Source organism: Coenobita brevimanus, chromosome 73, assembly GCF_032717465.1.
Source record: "Coenobita brevimanus isolate Jiangsu-jjx chromosome 73, ASM3271746v2, whole genome shotgun sequence".
Classification (NCBI taxonomy): Eukaryota; Metazoa; Arthropoda; class Malacostraca; order Decapoda; family Coenobitidae; genus Coenobita; species Coenobita brevimanus.
This window is the reverse complement of record NC_137026.1, coordinates 8,495,973-8,513,023: the sequence shown is the minus strand read 5'-3', so window position 1 is coordinate 8,513,023 and position 17,051 is coordinate 8,495,973. Positions and strand designations below refer to the sequence as shown.

Genomic DNA, 17,051 nt, shown 5'->3' with positions numbered 1-17,051 from the left:
ACTACTACTAGTGCTACTACTACTATGAAGAAGAGAAGCCTTAGATTAATGCCTGTTTGGTGTATGGGTGTCACTAAGGCATAGATAAAATATAATAGTAATTGGCAGGTAATACGAAGCCCATTGATAAGGAAAAAATACCACCACAAAATATAACGTGAGAAAGAGCCAGGATTCCGGGGGCTTGACTGATGAGTGAATGAGTGTCTGGCCCATTTTCCACTGGGGATACCGTTGATGGTTCTCTCTCTCTCTCTCTCTCTCTCTCTCTCTCTCTCTCCATGCTAAGACGGGTATGAGAGGCCAGGAGGATAATGATGATGATAATGACTAAGTAGATACACACCTGAATAAACAAACTCCTGCTCACCTATCTCAATGCCATATCATCTTTTCTTAATTAAAGGTAGGCCAGGTGAGCATACAGCCTAATGACTTTTTTTTTTCTTTATGTGCTCGACTCTGGGCATAGGCTTCACAGCCTGCTCCCGAGGCCCAGTAGTCCTCCTACACACCATACACCTCTACATGTCACCACTTCGGCGCTAACACCCACCGTCCATATTGGATACATGCCACAGTTTGTCTCATAAGGGACTGGTGTATTTGTATTAGCAGGGGTATTTTTATGACATGTCGGCGGGTCTTCTGGTAGATCAGTAAAGTCTGCTTTGTATGAAATTCAAATCCTTAAACTGTACCCTGCCCCAGCGGGGATTTGAACCTGGGTCCGGTAGGACCGCAGGCCACTTCTACCGATTGAGCCACCACCTCCCTACTGGACCTACCTGTGTGGGAATAATGCGACAGGCCCAAGTCCCTCGAGGCTCGTCTTAACCCCTTGCCGGCTGCACTTGACACCTGACGGGAAGAAAATGTGTGAAAATGGTACAAGGATTCGAGAGTCCTTTCCCTGAGGCACTGTAAGTCCTTCTACGTACCACATACTTTCCCATGTCACCACTTCGGCGCTAATACCCACTGCCTGTCCTGAATACACGCGGGTGAGGCTGGTACAAAAAATTCGATGGTCTATTCCCTGAGGCGCAGTAGCCCTCGTGCGTGCCACACACCATCACATGTCACCACCTCAGCGCTTATACCCACCGTCCGTACTGAATACAAATGAAGACTGTCTCAGGTCTTCTGTGATGATATTAGTAAGATTAGATAACATATGAAAATAACTGAGTATTTTTGGTAGCTTCTGTACTTATTTACCATCATTCTTTATCAGTCTCCCTTATTGCACACTCGTAGGGCACTTTTCCATCTCTTATATTTACCTTTGACCTTTCCTTATCCTGGCGTATTTTTTGATAAGCTTGTTTCTATTGACAGGCGATGGAATTTGACTTGAGACAGCATCCTGGTTCTGAAGGGGTTAATGAAGACTATAACAACTCTTTAGTTCGAAAACATAATAATAATAATAATAATAATAATAGCTAGAACACAGTAAGATTCTCCAAGGACAATTTTCATAAAGAAAAACTTCCCACAACCCTAGCCTTGAGAAAATTAGTTGTCATCCGGAATATCAGAAAAGTCTCAGTTTTGGAGCCAAGGCGATCACGGGGAATAACCAACCGATTGGAAGCATACTCCTTGCCGCACTGCGTCCACCTTAAGGCTGTATTGTTGTAATACTTCAGCTGGCTGGCTTAAGAGGTGTCTGAGATAGCGTCAAGGAATTACTTTTATTTTATTTTTTTATTTCTCAATTTTTTCCCATCCTGAATAATATCCAGTAACCTGATCAAAGGATTGCCATCATAATTGGCCAGAAGAAGCCGCCAGCTGGCCGAAATCTCACGCATATGCTATACTTTCTTCACTTTGATTTGGCCTCAAATTGCCATCTCTCCATCTTGAATGCTGAGCTATAACACTAGATTAACACTATGATAAGGTGCTAGTCACGAAGAAGTGCTATAGAAAGCATCAGCAGGGCTGTAGTAATGCCACTGTGTGCCAGTGACTTACGGAAATTAAGCTGACAAAAGGACGAAAATCTGGGCCAAGTGAAGGTGAGCGGACTAGAGTCAACGTGCAATTTTGCTTCTTTGAGATAAACATGAAACTTGGAAGAAACCATTTATAGTGAAGAGGTAAAAATCTCTGAATTACTCTCTTCACAAATGTCTCTCTAATTAAGCAGGAAAATTCACAAAAGCGTCCATTTAGGCAGGAAAATTCACAGATGTTTCTCAAATTAAGCAGGAAATTTCACAAACGTTTCTCTAATTAAGGATGAAAATTCACAAACATTTCTCTAAGCAGGAAAATTCACAAACGTTTCCTCTAATACAGTAGGAAAATTCACAAACTTTTTCCCTAATTAAGCAGGAAAATTTACAAACGTTTTCCTAATTATGCAGGAAAAATCACAGACGTTTCTCTACGCAGAAAATTCATAAATATTTCTCTAATTAAGCAGGAAAATCCACAAATGTTTCCCTAATGATGCAGGAAAATTAAAAAACTTTCCTCTAATTAAGCAGGAAATTTCACAAACGTTTTCTCTAACTAAGCAGGAGAATTCACAAGCGTTTCCCTAATGATGCAGGAAAATTCACAATCATTTCTCTAAGCAGGAAAATTTACACACTATTCTCTAATTAAGCAGTAAAACTCTCAGACGTTTTCTCTAATTATGCAGGAAAATTAACAAACATTTCTCTGAGCAGGAATATCCATAAACGTTTCTCTAATTAAGCTGGAAAATTTACAAACGGTTCTCTAACTAAGCAGGGAAATTCACAAACGTTTCTCTATTTAAGTAGGAAAATTCACAAACGTTTCTCTAAATATGCAGGAAAATTAACAAACTATTTCTAAACGGGAAAATTCACAAACGTTTTTCTTATTATGCAGGAAATTTCACAAACGTTTCTCTAATTAAGCACGAAAATAATAATCCTTTATCTAATTAAGCAGGAAAATTCAAAAACGTTTTCTCTAAATAAGCAAGAAAATTCACAAACGTTTCTCAGAGGGAAAATTCACAAACGTTTTATCTAATTAGGAAGGAAAATTCACAAACGTTTCTCTAAGCAAGCAGGGAAATTCACAAACGTTTCCAAGTAGGAAAATTCTCAAACTTTTATCTAATTAAGCAGGATAATTCACAAACGTTTTTCCTTAATTAATCAGGGAAATTCACAAACATTCTCTCTATGCGAGAAAATTTATAAACGCTTTCTTAATTAAGCAGGATAATTCTCAAACGTTTCCGTAATTAAGCAGGAAAATTCACAAACGTTTCTTTAACTAGGCAGGAAAATTTACAAATGTTTCTCTGAGCAAGGAAATTCACTCTAATTAAGCAGGAAAACTCAGAAACGTTTCCCCTAATAAAACCGGAATATTCACAAAAGTTTCTTTAGTTAAACTGTAATATTCACAAACATTTCTCTGAGCAGGAAAATTCACTAATGTGTTCTCTTATTATGCAGGAAAATTCACAAACGTTTCTCTAATTAAGCAGGAGAATAAAAAGGACAAAAATTCGTATCTAGCCTGCGATATAAACACTGATTTCACCTTGGTCTCATCCACACTGAAGCCAGCACCATCAGGAAACTCCTCACTGTATAGGTCTTCCAAGTCACCCTGCTCCACACCATCCACTTCCAGGTCACTTCCTCTTCCGTGGCCTCCCGACCTGTGACCTGCTGCCTCCTGCTGACTGTTTGATCGTTCATCTCCTGCAGTGTGATTGTCAGTGTGGGTAGACAGGATGGCAATGGGGGTCACACTACTGGCAGCTTGGTTGTGTGCAGTTATCCTGGTGAAGGGAATACGGTTAGTGTTAGAGGAGAAGGATGAAGAAGAAGACGAAGAGGAGGAGAAGGAGGAGGAGGAGGAGGAAGAAGCAGTGGTGAAAGAAGATGAGGAAGACGAAGAGGAGGACGAAAAAAAGAAGGAGGAGGAGGAAGAGAAGAGGAAGAAAAAATATTAGATGAATGCCAGTCGATTACAGGAAGGTCATAGATAGACAACCAAGGTATTAAAATCTCAGCCTTCCTTAAGGACAAGAACCACAGCAATGTTCCATCCAGGTCCCTAATGATAAGGCTGGGTGAAGAGGGGTGAGGGGGAAGCAAACTGAGGCCATCCGTCTGCACCGGCTGAAAAAACGACCTCTAGATCTTTCAGTTGCGAACTGCGCATGTCAACCACTGCACCGCCATCTACCCCTATGTAAATGCTACGGTATTTTCATGAGGTTTAATTTCTTCACTCATGTGTTTTTCATTTTTTTTTTTTTTTTTTGAGATACGTATTCCTTGCCTTTTGTTTTATGACGCTATTGAAGGATGGAGGTGTGTGGATGTAGGCATGGGGATACGCATTACGCAGAATTATTACACAGAATACATAATGAAAAACACGGAAAAAAAAAAAAAACAGACTTGTTTTGCATCCCTATTCTATCTTGGCGCTCGATACAATGGTCTATCCTACATGCATATCACTATTTTTTAAATTATTATTATTAATTAGAGATATAGCCGTGAATTTCGAAAGGATGAATGATGAGTGAATGGATGTATAATCCGTATCGTGTGAGATTCTGTTCCTGGATCCTGCCCATTCCATACGATCGTGGGCGATGGCGTAATGATGATGATGATGTTGATGGTGATGATGATGATGATGATGTTTCAGAGTTTCTTTTTAACTCTCTCTCTCTCTCTCTCTCTCTCTCTCTGTGTGTGGATGGGGTAACTCGGTGAAGACGAAGTTAAAAGTAGTCGAAGGACAAGCGCTGTAAAATCACTCTCTCTCTCTCTCTCTCTCTCTCTGTGGATGGGGTAACTCGGTGAAGACGAAGTTAAAAGTAGTCGAAGGACAAGCGCTGTAAAATCACTGTCTGTCTGTCTGTCTGTCTGTCTGTCTCTCTCTCTCTCTCTCTCTCTCTCTCTCTCTCTCTCTCTCTCTCTCTCTCTCTCAGACGAACGGATTTCTGTCTTCCAAAACAAATAAAGAACGGGGACATTCGCTTTGACCCTCGAAAATAAAACTGAGGTTATCAAATCAAAATCAACGCGAGTGTCCCCTCCAGTGACTGAAAGTTCCTCGTTCTCTATAACACGATTACGTCCAGAGAGAGAGAGAGAGAGAGAGAGAGAGAGAGAGAGAGGTTTGTTTATGAACTGGTCCTTTGAATCTTAAATGCTTCATACCAGTGATTCAGTAACAGAGGGTGACATCAAAACGTAATTTCGCAAACAGTATTATGCTGTGGTAGACGGTCTTAGTATGGGCATAGCTGATTCGCATGAAAATAGATAAATGAATAAATAAATAAATAAATATATAAACCACTTAAAGAAAGATGTAAGCTAGTTTTTGCAAGCTGAAATGAGTAAGGCGTTAGCTGTCTTGAAGCATCCTCGGAAACCAAACCAAACAGCTTTTTCGTCTGTTCCGAACTCGATCGAAGCCGCGTGAAACGAGCTGCACCGACCACAAGAATTAATATTTCAAACCCGGCGAAGCCTCTGAAAGGTAGGTATCCTGTTACAAACCGTCTCCGAATCCATACATACTGTACTGTAAAATATCAATGTATGTGATCAGTTTTATGCCGGTTATAGATTTCCTTCTGTTGAAGAAAATGGTCAGTATAATGCCTTGTATTAATTCTAAACCCAGCCATAATACAGGCAAGCCAAGAGGGTTTATAACTTTGCCGATTCAAACGGTGTTCTTATTTAGTTATAAAACCCGTATTTCACTGAGGAAAAATTGAATTTGCGGGGCATCGGCGTAAATATCGACGCTGACGAGAAGCCTACACGTGGTGGCGCTGTGTACCACAAGGGGGCGCCGGATCCCTACACGGTGTATGAACTGTATCCCCTTGATTGGCAGTGACTTAAACAGTGCCGGTGTTAAAGGTATGGAAATAATATATGAGCAATGTTAAGGGGTATGGAAAATAAATCGCTAAGAAAAAAGGTGCTACGGAGTCTTCTATGCGAGCTCGAGTTATCTCCAGCTGACCCAATGTAATGTTCGAGAGACTATTTATTAATGACTTAATGTACTGTTCCGTAATGGGGCGTAATGCATTATAACTGAATTGCGTAATGAATTGTATTTACTGTAGTGCTACGTAATTTCTCATTTAAGTTATTTAAGAGGAGCCTGTGGAGACAGGCTGACGAATGAGGATATAAAGGAGCGTTGTGGTGTGGATGTTGATGTGATAGGAAGCGTTAGGAGGAACACACTGAGGCGGTTTGGCCATGTGGAGAGGATGGAGGGTGAAAGACTGACGAAGAGAGTGTATGTGAGTGAGGTGGAGGGGGGAAGAGGGAGGGGGAGGCCGAGGATGAGATGGAGGGATGGGGTGGAGAGGTATATGAGAGAGGGGTGTGTGAGCTGGGAGCAAGGGAGTGAAATGGAGGGGAACAGGGCGACTTGGAGGCGATTTGTTTGTGGCCACCCCAAACGGGATTGAGGTGTCTGGCAATAGATAGATAGATAGTTACGTAATTCACTGTAACATAGTGAACTGAGACCTACTTTACTGTGACGTACTGCACTGTAAGCCACTCCTACGTAACGTACATGAAGCACTGAGACGTATGTACTGAGGCAGAATTTACTGTGACAATGTACTGTACTTTACAGTGCAGTAATGGACTGTACTTTGTTTATTGTATTATGATTTACTGCGACGTAATGCACTGCAACGTAATAAAGGTAGGTAATGTACTGTGACGTAATGTACTGCGACGTAATGTACTGCATCGTAATAAAGGTAGATAATGTACTGTGACGTAATGTACTGCAACGTAATAAAGGTAGGTAATGTACTGTGACGTAATGTACTGCAACGTAATAAAGGTAGGTATTGTACTGTGACGTAATGTACTGCAACGTAATAAAGGTAGGTAATGTACTGTGACGTAATGTACTGCAACGTAATAAAGGTAGGTAATGTACTGTGACGTAATGTACTGCAACGTAATAAAGGTAGGTAATGTACTGCGACGTAATGTACTGCAACGTAATCAAGGTAGGTAATGTACTGTGACGTAATGTACTGCAACGTAATAAAGGTAGGTAATGTACTGCGACGTAATGTACTGCAACGTAATCAAGGTAGGTAATGTACTGTGACGTAATGTACTGCAACGTAATAAAGGTAGGTAATGTACTGCGACGTAATGTACTGCAACGTAATCAAGGTAGGTAATGTACTGTGACGTAATGTACTTCAACGTAATAAAGGTAGGTAATGTACCTAATGCATTGAACTACCATAATGAATTGAATTGCGATGTACTGTAGCTACTGTACAATGATGTAATGTGTTTGTGGCAATGCATTGAACTGCGACGTAGTATTGTAACGTAATATAGCGAACGATAACGCATTGCGCTGAACCACAACGTAATATATTGTAAAGCATCGCAGTATGAAATCTTGTAAAAAAAAAAAGATCATTCAAGAAATACTTTGAGGTGATGAGTCAGAATTTTTGCATGCAGGTCAGGAGAGGTCAAGGCGATTCGATTCACACCGATTCGAGCCAGTTCGAGATAGAGGCCGGTATTCTCGCCAGATAAGGAAGCTCCCAAACACCTTTTCCTAAACGACTTATTCTGCTTATTGCACCTTACTGTCCTCCATGTTATACAAATCCTTCTAATTTCACCATACTGCATAAATAACCTACAAAAGGATATAAAGCAGCCATATCCCAAAATAAATCTCTAAAGATGAGGTGATAGGGAGTTTCCTTAACTGACAAGAATGCCAGCTCTTGTCCCGTCTTCCCCTCCATCTCAGTCACCTTCTTCATTTCTTAGATATATTTCTCAAAACTACATTCTTTTACTTCACCTTTTCACCAAACTGCTTTCAGTTGCTTGGTTTTTACTCACTGTCTTCCTCCACACTCCCATTAGTCTTTTCTTCACCTCTTTTCCTCTCCCTCCTCTTCCTTTTCTTCCTCCTCCTCTTCCTCCTTTTCTTCCTCTTTCTCTTCCTTCTCTTCTTCCTTTTTCCTCATATAACCTTTCTTTCCTTTTCTCCCTCGATTTTTTCCCCATTAACTTCTATTTCTCTTCTTAACTCACTCTCCCTCCTTCCCCCCCTCCTCTCTCTCTCTCTCTCTCTCTCTCTCTCATTATGCAAACTATATTATAACGGACTTTTCGGGGACGCATTTCCGAAGATGACTTCCCAGACTCCCTCTCCTTTTTCTCTTTTCTCTTCTTTTCTCTCCTCTCCTCTCCTCTCCTCTCCTATCTTCTCTTTCTCTATTATTTCTTTCTCTCCTCTCCATTCTCTCCTCTGTTCTTTTATTCTCTCCATGTCTCATTTGTTCATATTTCTCCTTCCTGTCTCAGTCTTCTTCCTCTTTCCCTCCTCTATTTTCTCCATACCTCCCATCCTTTACCAGCCTCTCTCTCTCTCTCTCTCTCTCTCTCTCTCCATATATTCTCTTGGTATATTCCTCTTCAATACGTCAGAAATTTTCGCTGTTCTACTTAACTACCTCCAGACAGTTTCCTTCACCTTGAGAGTAACATTCTGTCTTGAAGAGGAAAGTCTCAAAAATGACGTCTTCCTCAGTGTAATTCTTTATATCTTCTTACGATTTCTTAAGTTCTAGAGAGGAGGTTTGGACAGGTTTAATGTAGCTTTTGGTTATTAGACAGGGGGCCTTCACTTGGTGGCACTGGTAAAAGAGGCTGCCCTGCTGTCTGTTATGCAAACGTACCCATCCCGCCCCCAACAATATCAGTAACAATAACACTATCAATAACAACTATCACAATAACATCATCTCAACAACAACAACAACTACAAGACATCACCCCAAGCTTATTCTCATCTCAAGGCAGGAAAGGGAAAGTATAAAAGAGGTCATCGTAGGGAACAGGTTGAGTGATAATCTTTGTCAGTGTCCCCGCCTTATGTTGACACTCCTCTCACCCTTTGTTCCTTGGCCTGTCTGTCTGGCGCTCTGTCTGGCCTTCTGTCTGCCTCTGGTTCTGCCTGTTTCTCTGTGTCTCTGTCTCTGTCTGCTGCCTCTGCCTCTGTCGCTGTTTCTGTCTGTCTGTCTGTCTGTCTGTCTCTGTCTGTCTGTTTCTGTCTGTCTGTCTGTCTGTCTGTCTGTCTGTCTGTCTGTCTCTGTCTGTCTGTCTGTCTGTCTGTCTGTCTGTCTGTCTGTTTCTGTCTCTGTCTCTCTGTCTCTCTGTCTCTGTCTCTGTCTCTGTCTCTGTCTCTCTCTCTCTCTCTCTCTCTCTCTCTCTCTCTCTCTCTCTCCCTACCCACTATCTTTCACTTCCACCTGTTTACATTCTCTCTCCTCCCTCTCTCATTTCCCTTCCTTCACCCTCTGCTGTTCCTTGTCATTTCCAGTTTTTCCCTCTCTCTCTATGTCTCCCTCTCTCTCTACTCTCGTGTTTCTCTCCTTATCCTTCGGTCATTACATTCTCTTTCTCTTTTTTCCTCCATTCCCTCCTATTCCTCATTTCCCTCTCTCCCGTCGTCCCCTCTTCATTTCCTCTCTCGGATATTTAATTCTATCTCTAATTCTAATCTCTTTACTAGCATTTTTTTGTTGTTTTACCCATCCATGTTTCCATCCACCCAACCATCCATCCTTCCTTCCACCCAACCATCCATCCTTCCATCCACCCAACCAACCATCCTTTCATCCACCCAACCATCCATCCTTCCATCCACCCAACCAACCATCCTTTCATCCATCCATCCCTCCATCCACCCAACCATCCCTCCTTCCATCCACCCAACCTTCCATCCTTGCTTCCACCCAACCATCCATCCTTCCATCTATCTAACATCCATCCTCCCATCCACCCAATCATCCATCCTCCCTTCCACCCAACCATCCATCCTTCCATTCATTTAACGTCCATCCTTCCATCCACCCAGTCATCCATCCTTCAAACCACCCAGCCATCCATCCTTCCATCCACCCAACCATCCATCCTTCCATCCACCCAACCATCCATCCTTCCATCCACCCAACCATCCATCCCTCCATCCACCCAGCCATCCATCCTTCCATCCGCCCAATCATCCATCCTTCCATCCATCCAACCATCCATCCTTCCATCCGCCCAATCATCCATCCTTCCATCCACCACACCCCATTCTTCCATCCACCCAACCATCCATCCTTCCATCCACCACACCCCATTCTTCCATCCACCCAACCATCCATCCTTCCATCCACCACACCCCATTCTTCCATCCACCCAACCATCCATCCTTCCATTCACTTAACCATCCATCCAACCATCCATCCAACTATCCATCCTACCGTCTACTCTCCCAGACTCTGAGATGAGGCAGTCTGTTTACATATGAATGTGGCTCTGAACGATGTTTTTCTCTCAATGGTCCACGAATAAACCAGGCTTGCTTCACGAGAAAGGAAGGCAGCACAGACTATGGGGAAAAAGAAAAAAAGAAAAGAAAAATGAAAGGAAAGCATTTGGGAGCCGAATGCTAATCGCCCACCAGAATATGTTGTTGGCCAAGTTACAAGCTACTTAAAAACCAGATGTGAAAAAAAAAAATAATCTCAAAACTCTACGGAATACAGTCGCCGCGTTTCACAAAAAAAAATCGATCCATCTGACTAGTTTTATATATATATATATATATATATATATATATATTTATATATATATATATATATATATATATATATATAAACATAACAGAGGAAGGAAAAACAAATGAATAAAAAAAAATAATCCATACACCAGATTACTGGTGTCCTCTGACCATAAAATATCTGTAACAGTTGGACTTGAACAGCTGTAGGTTGAAGTTTGGAGGGAAACAACTCTGGGGAAGTGAGTTCCACTGAGATGCAGTTCGAGGAATGAAAGAATTCTGATAGGCAGAAGTTCTGCAATATGGCTGAGTGACATTCCAGTCATGAGCGCTACTAGATGCCCTTGTAATTAACCTTTGATAGCCATTTTGATGACCCTGACCTTGACCCCGAGTGCCCTTTTTTGAACTCTTCCAAGATTTTGGTCATATCTTGATACCATGAAGGTTTCATGTTGACAGCTCAAGCCGTTCATGAGATGTAATGGTAACAGATACACACACACACACACACACACACACACACACACACACACACACACACACACACACACACACACACACACACACACACACACAGGCGCTGGCAACAATACTATCGCTCCACCTTGGTAAAGGTGGACCATAATGAAGAAAAAAAAATAAACAAAGACTATTTAGGATAACACACGGACTTAGAAAATACAGAAATTTTTATATGTATCATTCCCTTTAGAAGACTTGTACCCACATACGGAAACTTTAAATTATCATCATCATCCAGACCTCTTTTCCCACCCCAGGGCGGGGTGAGGAGTAGCAGTGTCCAGACAGCCAAAGTTTGCCCGATTCAGTGGGCCACGCTTTCATTCACTCATCATTCAAGCCCATGGAATCCTGGCTCCATCTGATAGGCCAAAGGGTTTCACCACGTATAGTAGCTCCACATATACATACATAAAAAGTTAAATAGTTTCAGCTCGACTTGGACCTTGTATCTTGAAATTAAAGGTCGTATGCTTGATTACAAACTGGAATGCAAGCTTCCTAATTCTGGCGATAATTTCTGAAATAAGCGAAGGAGATGGAGCGTAATAGACCTTTCCAGTAATACTGTTGCTGGATGAACGATGTATTGTGGGATGCAGACTAACCATACCTGATAACCACAGGCGTTCCATAAATCTATCTATCTATTCCCAGACACTGCAATCCTGTAAGGGGTGGCTACAAACAAATCGCCTCCATGTGTAACTTGCTAAACTTTGGTGATAGAAACTCCGTGTACATACAGCTAGATAAGGAGTTTATTACGAGCTCACAACAAAATAGTCTGCCCGTCTTGGCTGTCTGCTATGAACTGACGCAATAACACCTTCATCCAGGCTTGGGCTCTGGGAAAGCGTGCTAGGTCAGCAAGTTTAGTGGGGGCATGTATGCATTGGGGGGGGACATATATACATCGGGGGTAGACATATTGCGGAGGGGGTACACTACTCCCCCGGGTAGCTGAGATGGTGTCTCCTGACACCAGGAGGTAAAAGGTGTTTGATTATAGTATTAAGGGAAGGTAGGGGAGGTTTGTACAAGGGATAAGTATGATACAGGGGCAGTAGGGGAGACATGGCCATGTTGAGGGGAGGGAATTAGAAGGATATATACAGATAAGATATACAAGGATTAATAGGGATGTCTCCAGGAAGGGTCGAAGATATACGTAGATATAATGGGGATTATACAATAATAGTTTGATACATGATAAACAAGGAGTAGATATGAGAGTTCTACTGTTGTTCTTCATTCTTTTTTTTTTTTTTTTTGTATTTTCTGGGAAATCTGTGCAAGTGAGACGTGAGAGCATATCGGGTGAATATGTCGGCACAGACCCCGTAGAGTTAATAGTACATACACCGATTGGCATACTATCATCAGTCTGAATAGTAGGAATTGAGGAATCCTGGCACACCTTTACGGCTGCTGGGTATACTAGGAAGTCTCCAATCTTTACACCACTTTTAAGTTTTAGTGGAGCATTTGTGACATTGAGCAAGTACAGGTAGCAAAATACGCCTCAACTCCTCGACCTTCTGACCTCGTACAGAAACATGGTTGCCTTACCCGGTGAACCGATGGGTAGAACAGACCTTGTCAAACATACGATTGAACTACTACCAGGAACTCAGCCGATTTACATACCAGCGTATCGATTTCCTCACAGCCAGAGAAAGCAGAGAGATCAAATGGTACAGAACATGTTAGACCAGGACATCATTGAGCCCTCCATCAGTCCATGGAATAGCCCACTTTTCTTAGTACCAAAGAAGGACGGCAACTTTAGACCAGTAGTCGACTATCGTAAGGTAAATTCTGTCACCGTTCCAGACCGTTTCCCGTTACCTGTCCTCACTGATTTGCTAGAATCCCTTGATGAAAATAACATAGTCTTTTCATCTTTAGACCTCCTCAGTGGGTACTGGCAGGTCAAAATGGAAGAATCCTCTTGCCCAGTTACAGCCTTTAGCACCCCTTCCGGACATTTTCAGTTTAAGAGACTCCCTTTTGGTCTGAGAAATGCTCCTTCCGTGTTCATGCGACTTATCCATTCAGTCTTCAGCGGTATGATGGGACACTCTCTTTTTGCTTACCTAGATGATATCATTGTTCTGAGTAAATCCATCCCTGACCATTTCACCAAGCTCCAGCAAGTCTTTGAACGCCTCCAGCTCGCAGGCCTGAAAATCAATCTCAGTAAATATGACTTCCTGCGAAAGAAAATCAAATTCCTAGGCCATGTGGTAGATGCACAAGGCACTCATACTAATGAGGATAAAACTAAGGCGATTATTAACTTCCCAGAACCTACTACTACCGAAGCTGTATGAAGTTTCCTGGGCCTCAGTGGCTATTATCGTAGATTCATTAAAGACTACGCAAAGATCGCCGCTCTTCTGACCCACTTACTCAAGCAGAATATGCCCTTTGTTTGGACTGACGACCAGTCACAGGCTTTCCAAAAGCTAAAGACAGCTCTTGTAAATGCCCCTGTTCTAGCATTCCCTGATTATACCACACCTTTCCTTCTCTGCACAGACGCCTCAGGCACTGGCCTTGGTGCCGTTTTGATGCAACTCGATGAAGCATCAAGGAAGCGTGTAATAGCGTATGCTAGTTGCACCCTTACAACCGCTCAAAGTAACTACAGTGTCACAGATCTCGAAGCGCTAGCGGTAGTCTGGTCCTTGAAACATTTCAGAGATATAGTCTATGGTTATCCAGTGCATATCCAAACAGACCACCTTCCACTATGTGATTTGTTCAAGAACCGCAACCTAACAGGTAGGTTAGCTAGATGGTCCGTCATCATCCAGGACTTTAATCCCACTTTTCAATATGTACAAGGCAAGTTGAATGTAGTCACAGACGCACTCTCACGTCACGTAGCAGCAGCTATAACATCACTGCAGCCTGAAGTAACTGAAAACACTACACTAACGTCAGAAGTTGTTTGAAACTTTCAGCGCCAAGACCCCATATGGTCCAAAGTCATTTATTTCCTAGACTCTGGCAATGCCTCGACCTTACCTACTCTGCCAGTATCACTAGATGAGTTCATGCTAGATGATGATCTTTAGTACAGGAAAACACTACACTCAGGCAAAGATATGCCCAATCATGAAGTACGCCAACTTGTTGTCCCCACTGCCCTGATACCAAAGGTTCTTCACATTGTTCATAATACTCCTCAAGCTTCCCATCCAGGTAAAGACCGATGCTTGCGCCAAGCACGTCTCAGATACTATTGGCCAACCATGCGCCGCGATATCAATGCCCACTGTGACTCTTGCCTCTCCTGCCACCGCCACAAAGGATCAACTGGCTTACCTGCACCTCTCTTACAATACCCAATCCCGTCACGACCATGGGAAATTGTCTCCATCGATCTCTTAAAACTACCTCTCACGGAATCCGGCGCTGAGTACTTGTTTGTAGCGGTCGATCACTTCTCCCGCTACTGTGTCCTTGTATCCCTCTCCGACAAGACTGCGAAGAGCGTTGCACGTGCCTTTGTAGATCACGTAATTTGCCCTTTCAGTACCCCTCATACCATTCTTACTGACAACGGTACAGAGTTCAACAATAGCCTTCTAGATGAGATCTGTCGCCGCTTTCATATCAGTAAGCGCAATGTCGTGCCTAACCATCTGGCTTCCAATGGCCTTGTAGAAAGCCACAACCAAAAAATCTTAGAGTGCCTCAGACATCTAGGCTCCTATAGTTCGTCCTGTGATGACTGGATTCCCCAAGTGGCATCATCAATCAATAGCTCCATCAATGCATCCATTGCTGAATCTCCCTTCTTCATCCTCTTTGGTTTTGACAAGGACCTCCCATACTCTCTCTTATCCTCAAAGCCAGAACCCATCTACAACATGGATGATTATGTTAAACTAAAATTGGCCAACTTCCAGACAATCCACCATATGTCCAATCCACTTTGGCTTCCTCTCAGGAGGACATGCTGCAGCGCCAACATAAATCCGCCTCTCCTATCACCATCAATATAGGCGATCTTGTCTTTGCTCATTCCCATACGCGTTCCTCTAAGTTGGATGACAAATTTACAGGGCCCCACCGCGTCCTCACCCAACAAGGCAACAGATTTCACCTCCAGGACCTGTCCACTAAGGACACCAGATGGATCCACGTCGATGACTTAAAGCGAGCACCCCGTGGCCTCCTGTTGGAAGAGTCACTTACACAACCTCCGGACCCCCCTTCCCCTCCACCCATCCCTCAGTCTACTTTGTCTCCACCTATCCCTCAGTCTTCTTCATCTCCACCTCCACCTACTCATTCATCAACCAATCAATATCGGTCCAAACTGCGCTCTGCCCATCAACCTCTTCCAGACCTCCCCCATTAACTCTACCCTGATTTTCTAGGTATGATGTTAGCGATCTCCCTGCTGGCAGTGCTGACCCTCCTGGGGTCTGGGTCAGGTCAGGACGATGGTGGAGTACGTCCCGGGGCCTTGGTCGGCTCAGGAGGCAAGGTAATGCTTATCGAAGAAATAGCCTCCTTGTGCTATGATCTTGCGCCCCTGGCCAACGTAGTCATTGCCCTACCTGCCTACGGGCACCAGCTCCACGGAATCAAGACCCATCTCACGGCCATCATGGGGACACAACCCAAATGAGTATCTCTATAACCTTTTCCTACCACTCTCCTGGCAATTGCAATACATAAGTAACAGATTCACTGAGCTCAATGACACATTTTCCATTCAGACACCCGTTGGTCGTTCTCGTGTGAAACGAGGTCTCTTCGACTTCGGTGGTGAGATTCTGAGTGGCTTGTTTGGCGTTGCTACAGCCCGTGACATTTCTGGCTTCAAATCTGATCTCACTCATTTAGCTTCTGCTCTAGAATCCCAACGCCGAGTCATTAAAATCCAACACACTATGTTACAGAAGCTTACGACCCACCTAAATGAAGTCACGTCCACTCTAAAAAACTTCACCGATATCTTACAACGATACCTTTCAGATCTCAACGTTATCTCTCGGTTTTTCTACCTCAAACTCAACATGGATAATCTCCAACTGGCCATTGACTCTCTCCTGTCTCAAGTCTCTACCTTGGTCCGTATCCTGGTCAATGCTATAAATGGACGTGTCACTGCAGACTTAGTACCTGTCTCAGCTCTCCGTTCTGTCCTGGAATGGGCTCACTCCACCTTCGGTCTCTTGGCTGGAAGAGCAGAAGTGGCGGTAGGAGAGGTGTGGGAGAGAGAGAAGGTAGTGTAGTTAAGGGCCAGCAAGACGGGGTATGAAGTGAGGCAGGAGAGGGAACGATAGAGGAAGGAGTAGAGGAAGAAGAAGGGAGTGTACAGGTAGGGGTAGAGGAGGAGATATCTGGATTTACGAGTGTAGGATGGGTAGGAAGTGGTTCTGCGGGAAGTGAAACGGGAGGCTCAGGTACAGGGCGGTGGTACTCTTTGCCACTTCGTAAATGAGTGATTGTGTTAGAGTCGGCAGACGGTGTATGAGCAGGTGATGTTTCCGGGTCGAGAGGGCTGGTGTTAAGCGGTTGACGTGGAAAGTATGACATTTAATGCGGCAATGGAAGATGAGATGAAGGATGAAGATGGATACGTAGGTGGAAATGTAAAATACAACAATGAGAGAATGGAATACACGAGTAGGTGTGAAAACGAATGAAGGTGCGGGGATGGATGGTTTAAATAAAAGGCGAAGGATGAGATGGAGAATAAATAACGTAGGTGAAGATGAAATCGGGGTAATGGAAATGAGATGGAATATTTACAATATCCAATCTGTAGAGAAAATCGAGGATAATCTCTATAGAAAGGTAAGGTATACTATAGTTGCACAGTAGAGACGGGATTGACGAGATGTATGACGTGCAGATGTGGCTGGGCGTAGCGG

The 17,051-nt window shown here is 43.2% G+C and overlaps 1 protein-coding gene across 1 annotated transcript in view; it reads right to left on the bottom strand.

Moving 5' to 3' along the window:
• LOC145407463 (uncharacterized) overlaps positions 1-17,051 on the bottom strand; it is a 123,183-nt gene that overhangs the window by 53,996 nt on the left and 52,136 nt on the right. Inside the window, exons 2-3 of the mRNA XM_080278394.1 lie at positions 3,547-3,790; positions 789-861 (exon numbers count right to left, since the gene is read on the bottom strand). Coding sequence (XP_080134520.1) covers positions 789-861; positions 3,547-3,790 — 317 coding nt within the window. The remainder of the gene's footprint in view (positions 1-788; positions 862-3,546; positions 3,791-17,051) is intronic.